Raw genomic sequence first — 9,819 nt, forward strand, 5'->3', positions numbered from 1 at the left:
AGCGTGCAGAGGTTAGTTTATGTCGCCCTCTTTGGTGAAAGGTATCTCCAAACAAACCTGTCAGTCAGTTTTTCTCTTAATTTATCGATAACCACACCGTAAATATCACAGTGGACTTGCAAAACTCTACAAACATACAGGCAGCTGTAGAGCTGTTTGAGGCCAACCTGGGTTTTATAATTCTCTCTGTCCTGACAGGTTAATGACAGACAAGATGAATGCAAGCGTTTCGAGTCGACCTGGGTCAGCGCAGTCAGGATGTGTGAAACAGCAGCTGAGGCAGCGTACACATCAGGTGTGTAAAAGCAAATGTCACAGTGCGGTTATATGGCTTTGGAACTGAATGGTTGGGATGTTGCGGTTGCAGGTTTTCTATGGGCGCTTGTTTTGGTGAATATAACTGTTAAGCTGTGAATCATCTTCTGAGTGCTTTGTACATTACTGTTTGTGCCTGTTCCTATTTAGCCGCTGTCAGTGTTACACTTTGGACAGTGTACGGATCATTTGCTGTCACTCTGCAAGGCTTCACGTACAACAAAATGAAGATGATGGACAGGAGTGCCTTCTTAATGACCACACCTAATGTCTGAACTTGAGGCGGTGTTATGTCAACCCCTTGAACTTTGTGTTTGCCTCTGTGCGTTTCCAGGAGCTGAGCATGCTTCCATCACCGTGAGGACAAACATTCAGGTGGCTCAGGCGCAGGTAGAGGAGGCACGGAAACTGTCAGCAGATGCAGATAAGAAGTTGGCCGAGACCAAAGTAATGGAGATTGAAAGGATGGCGCAGTATGCTGCCTCCTCACAGGATAACAATGATGAGGAAGAGGTGCCCGATGCTTATCTGAGAGAAGACTGAAGCAGATACACAGAGGTATCAGAAAACAGAGGAAAGCATAAGAAAGGATTGATACACTTTCAAAGTGAATATTATTATTTTATCATCCCTACAATGTCTTCTTTCATTCTGAGTCTGCGTTTGGCTTTGGGATTGTCATGTCTCATCTGTAGTAGATTGTGTGCAAATCTATGTGCACAAATTCGCTCATAAACTGGGAAAGTGTGTCACAAAATGAAGACACATGTCTCCATATTAAGGGTTTGGTCATTTAAGACTGTTTATTTGTTTACTGATTATCAACTGCTTCTGCAGCATAGAAGATTATGTTTTCTCTCCACTGTTTATTGTGTTGTGACCCAACCAGCATCAGATTTTTTGTGTTATGTTTTGTCTGAATTCATTGTAATAAAGACAAGACACAGTATAAAAACCTAAAACTGTTTGTTTTTGGTCTTCACTTGCTGCAATAACATCAGAATTTGAGAGGTAGCATTTCATTTTGTGTTTACTAGATGAATATTTTGTTTACTGAAGTGGCAAGTGGATTAGATTCAGCGTTTATTTGCAAGCGTTTGTTTTTTGTAACACGGCATTGATCCAAATGACTGAAAAACGTTTAACCAGTGCTAAACATGGAGGGAAAACAATATGGTCGCCGAAGGATGCGAGTTCTTCGAAACCAGAATGTGCCAGATTTGCTCTGGCTTAATTGTTGGTGTGAAAGCATGTTATACACAAGAGATGTCTCTGCCAAATGCAATGTGAATGCAAAGTCCCCTGTGGTCATCTCTGGAAATATTCTGTTTGCTAAAATGACAGAAGCCACTTCATAAAGACTGTAAAAGCCAGACACACAATTAGCCAAGTAACACTTTTCTTGCACTTTAACGTGAAGATTTGTTGGTGCAACTGAATTTTCCACTGCTTCCCACCCACCTGTTCCTTTAGAAACATCTTCTTTAAAGGCAGTGTTGCTTTACTTGTTATTTGTATCTCTTTTTCACTCAACAGCTCTACCTTCACTGCAAATTGCCCATGTCCTGACTCTCTCCTATAGAGCTTTTAGGCTGTTTCTCAACTCCCCGCTGTCATCACTTCATCTACAGCGTCGTCTCTTTCCACACTGTCACAGAACAGAAAACAAACCGGCCGACTTCTATTCATTCAGCACTCAAATGGAAAAAAAGAATAATTTCGTATTGGATAGTTTTGTTTCAAAAGTTACAAAACGATATTGATTTCTCTGATTCAGATTTAGGCCAATGTGTGGGAAGGTGGTAAAACTTGAGAAAGAGAATGCGATGGATGCAGACAGACCTCTTTTGCATGTAGATAGAACTTCACAGGCTGCAACTTGTTTTCACTTTGTGCCAATTTCCCAGATTCCCCAGGACCAAAGGCTAATCCTATATAGCTGCCTGTCTTTGTAAGATAAATGATAGACTTGAAAAATTGTGAACCTGTCTTAAAAACAATATTAAGATGCCCTTGTGAATATTAAAACCGGTTTTGCTCGCTGTAGTTGTCCCTCCTGTTCATTCTGGACAGAGGCACAATCTTTATATGCCTCTGATGTAAATGGTGGGCGACAAAAATCACAGTCCTCATTCTGTTCAAAGACGCGTTCGAAAGTTACCTGATTTGTCTAACTCAGACTCCTGAAGCCTCATATTAGCTTCGGATGAACTTTGGAATATATTTGTCTGAGGACTGCGGATTTTGTCCCTCGTCACCTACATTGCACGCTCATTCGGAGTGGATCTCTTAATTGCTCGTATGAAAAGGAAGAAATAGGGCAGTGAGCAAAAATATGTCAGCGTTCATATGGACAATGTCCTTAAATTCCAGCAGATGGCGTTCTAAATCCATTTTAGTACATTTTTATGTTTGATCGCTTCAGTTGGATGCAATGCACGTGCAGTTTCATTTCTAGTCTAATTGAAATGTATTTATTGGAGTCACTATTTCATATTGTACTTGCTATTTTTTTTTATTACAAAAGATATGACCTACGCTGTTTTCCTTGATGTTTATGGCTGTGATTAAATGGGAGCCTCAGATTGTCAGATAACCTGTAATGTGAATACATTCTATACCTTCTTGCATAAACTTACACTTGCATGTGGCTTTCTGTCTCTCAACAAGCATGTGCATATAATGGACAGTACACTGTGACTGTGCACGAATTATAATCAGTTTGAACTCCAAACACTGTCATTCATTTCTGTCACCCTCTCCTCCCACTCATGTGTACACCTTCACAGGATATTAAATATTGGGGCAAGTTAAACTGGACTTTAAAATATGCGACTCACCTGCACGTTTATTAGCAAATGTAATCACTGTAGAAGCTTAATCCTTCAGTGATGGGAATGTGCTCTGTAACAGGTAGGGTCTCATAATTGTCTTCACGCATGCCCTTCCAAAGGTCAGCGTGTACTGCAGAAGGTCATTTCAGGGGGAGCTCATTATGGGGAAGACCTATGTGGAGCTGCAAGCACAAGTGTGTAGCATCAGCAGTGAGGTGACCTCTCCCTGCTCTAGATGGTCAAGCCCTGGCAGGGGATGGGACCGTGAGTGTGGCTACGGAGGGGGGGTTTGAGGTGTGCAAGGACTGGCTCACCAATGTGACTAGTGAGGAATGTTGTGTTTAACAAAGGCTGTTTTCACAGACTGTAAAACCAAATGTCCCAGACAGTCTATGTGGATGTGCACCCACTGGTCACAGGAGAGGTGGTGCCAGTGCAGCCATGCCTGCCTGGAAGAAAATGTAATAGAGCTTTCTGAGAAGTATTTTTGCAGCATAAAACCTAAATTAAGTAACCACAATTTCAAAGGTCATGGGCCATAAATGCCCATAAAGTATTTAGTTCTACTGAGGGGGTTTGAGCATTTATGCAGCATTCATGCGGCACGAGTTATGCCAATGGTGTGAAATAAGCCTCACTGAAACTATTGCACCCAAATTGGTGATATCATTACCACATTAAATGTTTGTGGAAGAAAATAAGATGTGATTTATCATCTCATAAAGACACGAGCCACCTCACTGCGCATTGACTTTACAGTTCCAGTGTAAAGTGGCCAAGGAAGGGAGATTGATTGGTGAAAAGGGCAGCACTTTCACCTGGGGATTTATGGCTCTTTGAGGATATAAATAAACCACCAGAGGGTATAAAGGTAGGGGGCATTGTGTGGTGACACATCATGGCTCATGCTTTAATCACAGTGAAGCCGAGCGGTAGCACGGTTAGAGGGAGCGGGTTCAATTTTGCGGGAGGTGCAGGCTCCCTGCAGAGCTCACATCCCCCGATGAGGACTCCGAGCCGATACAGGCCATCAAGACGTCACTGCAGAACGAAATGGGTAGCTCAACATGTGGGAACCACACTGAAATAAGCATTTTTGCCTATCTTCAGTGAATAAATATGATGTCCGCCTAAAACTGCTGAGCGAACAAGTTAATCAGCTCCAGTGCACGATAATAACACAGTGCTGCACACGACGCTGGATTCCTGAATGTGTAAAAGTTGTAATTATCTCAAAGAAAAGAACAATGTAAGAGAGTGTTTCATTACCACTTTGTTTTAGGACAAAGTAGTCACAGAGTGCCTGTGTTGAAACTGGTGAGAACAATTTTTTTTTTTTTTTTTTTTCCACTTTTTCAGAGACAGAAATCAGTAAAGTGCTTTAGTTGCATGTGACTGCTTTGTCCTTCAGCAGATGGTCTCCTTGGGTTTATATTAACTTTCACATTTACTTCCTCAGTTTTCCCCCAGAGTTTTGGAATAGCTTTATAACATTGGTTACACATTGTCTACAGAATATGTGCCTCAACAGTCTCCAACAAAACAATCACTGACTAACACCATTGTGTTAGTACTCTATTTATATAAACGTTTAGATGCGATATCCCTTTAGAATTAGGCCTGGTTGGTGGTACAGAGTGGCATTCTCTGTAAACCTGTGTTGTCCATATTTTGACTGTTTGATTGAATCTGTTATAGGAGTCCAAGAGCCCTTACAAATGTGTCAAAGGAAAACAAGATTTATATCGGCTTACAATTTGAAACCTGCATACGAAAACACACAAAATGTGTAACTACGAGGTTGCAAGTGTGATCCAAGTAACACCCATGGGACCTGCCAAAACAGATAAAAGGTACAATGTCTCCGTGAGCAAGACGGCAAACCTTTATCTATTCAGCCACTGCTCTGAAGAAGATAATCATGCTTAAAAAGTAAATAGTTATTAGCACAATCAGTGGTTTCAGCAGTTGCAGTTTAGTGTGCACGTAATGCCAGTTTTCACTGGTGCCTTGGGAAGAAGAGGGTTTCTATACCAAACCAAAAAAAGATTTACTTTTATTTCACTCCTGTTAAGAGAAAGGGAGAGAATACACATAAAGATCACTATTTTTTAATTCAATTTAATCCTCTAGGGGCCCCGCTGCTCACCCTTCCAACTTTGTTGCTCCCACTTTGTGTGATTATGTAAGCATTAGGTAGAAATTAATAATTATTTTGTGGTAACTTGATTAAGCACATTTTTTAAGGAATATGCATAATGTAGGTGCAATATAAACTGACATAATACAGCCCTGGAAACTAGATTTGAGGCCCATCTACCAGAAGGGCCTCAAAACAAGATTGTATAAAAATGCAGATGTCTTCTTAAAGCCCTAATTATTTCGGTTTATCTTGTACTTTAGTGTTGCAAACAGTATTACCAAACAAATGTTCAATTAATCAGATTTTAAAAAACCTAATTGCCACATGGTGAACCAGGAGCCTTCGGGCCCCCTGAGGTTTAGGGGCCTTGGAGCAGCTGCTCACTTTGCTCAGCTGGTAATCCAACCTTGGTCCTATCCCACAGCAGAAGTCAGTGTTTTTAAAATGTCTTATGAATGAGGGGGCTAGTAGCAGATGTAAATCTATTTCATCCATTTGTGATATGAGAATGTTCCCTCCGCTACTACGACCTTACTGTTACTACAACAACAACTACTACTACTACTACTATTAGTACTACTACTATTACCACTGATGGAACTACCATTACCACTGGTTGAATGTAGCTAAGTACATTTACGTGTTTACAATAGGGGCCCAACAACAAATTTTTGCCCCAGGGCCCCTTAGGAGGTTAATCCGGCCTTGGTAGAAGTACAACAGCAGAAAAAGGAAAAACTCAAGTAAAGTACAAGTGCCTAAAATTGTAGTTAAGTACTTGTACTAAGTTCTTTTAAAGTTACTTTCCACCACTGAGGACAAATCAAATCAAATAGAGATGATTGAAAGTCAATCAAATGGGACACATAATGACCACAGAACGACACAAATCACCTACAAAGAGACTCAAATTGACTACAAATAGACACAAAACGATCACAAGGAGACTATATACAATTACAAAGCGACACAAAAGAACTATAAACAGACACTAAACAACCACAAAAAGACATAAAACAACCACAAAAACACACTAATGACAACAGGGAGAGACTCAAAGCAACACAAAAGACTAGTAATAGGCACAAACAACTGCAAAGAGACTCAAAAAAGGCCAAAAGAGACACTAAAGAACCACAAATACACATAAAACAGCCACAGAGATGCAAAACAACAATAAAGAGACGCAAAATACAAAAATTACTGCAAAGAGATACAAGACGACAAACATGCAGCCTGTTGTTTTCCTCCATATTCTTCTTTTTAGAGGTTTATTGGCAACTGACGAACAACAAATTGGCGCATTACTGCCACCAACTGGTATGGAGCTTGGATCAGCATGTCTAGTATTTACAACATTCAAAAAAAGAAAAAAAACTTCTCATCAATCTCAATCAAATAAGTTATTCTAAGATACTGAAATAGGACTCGATAACACTCATGTCTTGAGATATTTGTAGACTATCTATTATATCAAAGCATACTTTTATCTCTCTTAGGTTTTGAATCAGATGCATTCTTTCTGCATCATATTTCTGACAGTGTAGCATAACATGCTCTACTGTTTCTTTTTGCCCACAGTAGTTACATCTGCTAGTATTATGCTCACCTATTTTGAATAATGTAGTTTAGTCCAGTGTGTCCAAATCCAAGTCCTGATATGATTGTCTCGTATCTCCGGCTCCCTCCGGCACACCTCATTTCTCCCACTTTCCTTTGAACTCTGTAATCCACGGTCCTTTCCTCTCTTTCTCCCATTGCTTTTGCGAATCTTCCCTCTGCTTCATAATGCTCTTGATTTCTGTCCTGCTGAAGCTAATGGCCAAATCAATGTAACTATTTTTTGTGGCCTCCTTTGCAACCTAATCTGCCATTTCATTTCCTCTGACACTAATATGTGCTGGTACTCATGAGAATATTACTGTGAGATCCATGTATAATGTGTGTTGTACTTCTGTCAAGTTGTCTGGTCTGCTGTTGGAGTGACTATACCTTAAACTGGCTAAAGCTTGAGTCTGAATAAATGATTGCTCTCAGTGGTCTTGTATCCTCTATCCACTGCACTGCTAACAATATTGCAAGCACCTCTCCTGTGTAAACCTTTTACCTACTTTGATACGAAACTCTGAAACAATAAATGCTGCTCCTATTTTGTTAAACTCTTTGATGCATCTGTGTAGATCTGAGCGTAACTGTGGTAGCTATCAATATATGCCTGTTTTGTATATGAATTAAAAATAAACTCCCTATTCTTGTTTTTCTTTTCTAATAATATAAAATCTACTGCGGCATCAGGAAGTATCCAAGGTGGTATTGCTGGCATTGATACTTTTGGACTAAAGTTTAATTGAGCTACTTTAAGTTCTCTTGCTTTTTCTGTCACTGTCCATCCAATGCTTCTTCGTTTTCTTCCTCTCCTTCTCACAACAGGGTTTTAATTTGTCTTGTGTTGGGTGATCTCAACTATGGCCTTGTAAATTTACCCAGTAATACAGGGATAGTTGTATCCTTTCTCATTTCTAGTGCAATTTCTCCCATTTGCAATTGTAATGCTGCTGTTGGGGTTGTTTTAAATGGACCTTTGCATAATCTTTAAGCCTGATACTGAATATTATCTAACCTTCTGAGAGATGTGCTTGCTGCTGATCCATACACCACACAACCATAATCTAATATTGATCTAATTAATCCACTCTATAAGACCTTTAAAGCAGTTGTGTCTGCCCCAGACTCGCTTCGAACCAAACAACTCATTACACTTATTACTTTCTTTCACTTGTCCACTACTTTCTGAATATGTGCAGCCCATGTAATTCTTCATCAAACCATAACCCTAGAAGCTTAGTGTTTCACTCTCTCCAATTCTTGATTATATAAGTTTAGTTTTACCTCACTACCAATTCTTTTTTTGTAAAGAACATTGCCTTTGTCTTATCAACTGAAAGTATAAAACCCCGTTCATAAGACCGCTCTCCTACATTCATAATAGCCCCTTGCATTTTCTTTACAATGATTTCCAAATTTCTTCCCCTCTTCCAATATGCCCCACCATCCGCAAAAAGCAAAAACCGCACCCATTCCATATTTCCATAAATGCATCATTTATCATTATGGAGAATAGTAAAGGGCTTACTATACTTCCTTGAGGTGTTCCATTTTCAACAACACATCTTCCTCAATAGTTCTTTCCTAGTCTGACTTCTATTAATGTTCCTTGTAAAAAGGCCTTAATCCATCTTTGCATTCGACCTTTGATACCTAATTAACAAAGTTTGATCAATATTCCTTCCGTTCACATCACAGCGGATGCCACTGCACTTTCTCTGTTTATCTGTGTTTTTCTAATTACATGTTCTAAACATAAAGCTGGATCCATAGTATTTCTTCCTCTCCTAAAGCCACACTGGTATTTGGATATATATCCTTTATTTTCTATGTAATATATTGACATTTAATTTATCATTTTCTACATTAGTTTGCATGTGTTGGATGTTAAAGAAACGGATCAATAATACCCTGGGTCTGTGCAGTCTCTGCCTGGTTTTCCGATTGCAACTACAACAGCCTCCCTCCAATTTTGTGCCAATTTCCCACCCTCCCAAACTTATTATATAGTTTCTGTAAAATACCCTTGGATGATTCTCTGAGATGGTTCATCATTAAACAGTTTAACAAATATGATCCTTGCCTGGTGCTGACATCTTGGTTTTCTTGAGAGAGTGATTCAGATCTGTCCTTGTAAATGGCTTGTTCAGAAGGCCAATGGTGTTTCCCTCGTGCTGTAACAGCTCTTCATTTCCCACTATTGTTGTTTCCTTCCCTCTTTTCCCCACCTTGTCCGCCCGTCGTTTTACCATCAGTTAAGACTGGATGCCCATACTTTCTTTTAATCCCATTCATTCGTTTTATCATTCTCCAAATTTTATCCATTTCTGTCTCCCTTCCCACTGAAGGTGAATTTCCTCTAAAAGTCCTTCTTTGCATTTTTTTAAGATTGTCCTTACATTTGTCTACAACCTTTTTTATTCAATAAGATTCTGAAAACTGTGATTCCTTTTTAACATCCTGAAAGCTTTATTTCGAGATGTAATTGCTTTATCACATTCCTTTGTCCACCATGGCACAATGTTCTTTTTGTGCTTACCTCCCTTCTCCTGAATAGACTGCTTTGCAGCCTCTAGAATAGCTTTACAAACATAAACATTTGAATTATCAACATCTTCATTATTATAATTTGTTTGCATTTCTTGATCACTAATGTCTCCCAGTCAGCACTATTGAAATACCATTTCTGTAATCCTCCTGTATCATATGCTGCCGACGAATCTGACACTAGTGTAAAATCTATGGCCGATTCTGTACCTGTTCGGATATTAATTCTTGTACCACTTGCCTCCTGTAGGCACGCTACATTTTTAATCTCCATTTACTCTTCAATCACCATTCCATTGTCATCATTACAATCACTCCATAACATGCTATGGGCATCAAATCTCCACTACTTATCACTTTCCCTCCTATTAGTCT

At 39.5% G+C, this 9,819-nt stretch overlaps 1 protein-coding gene across 1 annotated transcript in view; it reads left to right on the forward strand.

The window, feature by feature from the left end:
- LOC120792501 (diablo homolog, mitochondrial-like) overlaps window positions 1-1,277 on the forward strand; it is a 5,106-nt gene extending 3,829 nt beyond the window's left edge. Inside the window, exons 4-6 of the mRNA XM_040131721.1 lie at window positions 1-11; window positions 199-295; window positions 650-1,277. The exon at window positions 1-11 is cut by the window's left edge and continues 100 nt beyond it. Of these exons, the coding sequence (XP_039987655.1) occupies window positions 1-11; window positions 199-295; window positions 650-858 (317 nt within the window). The 3' untranslated portion in view covers window positions 859-1,277. The remainder of the gene's footprint in view (window positions 12-198; window positions 296-649) is intronic.
- The last annotated feature ends 8,542 nt before the right edge of the window (window positions 1,278-9,819 follow it).

This window comes from Xiphias gladius, chromosome 7, assembly GCF_016859285.1.
Source record: "Xiphias gladius isolate SHS-SW01 ecotype Sanya breed wild chromosome 7, ASM1685928v1, whole genome shotgun sequence".
In the NCBI taxonomy this organism is placed as follows: domain Eukaryota; kingdom Metazoa; phylum Chordata; class Actinopteri; order Istiophoriformes; family Xiphiidae; genus Xiphias; species Xiphias gladius.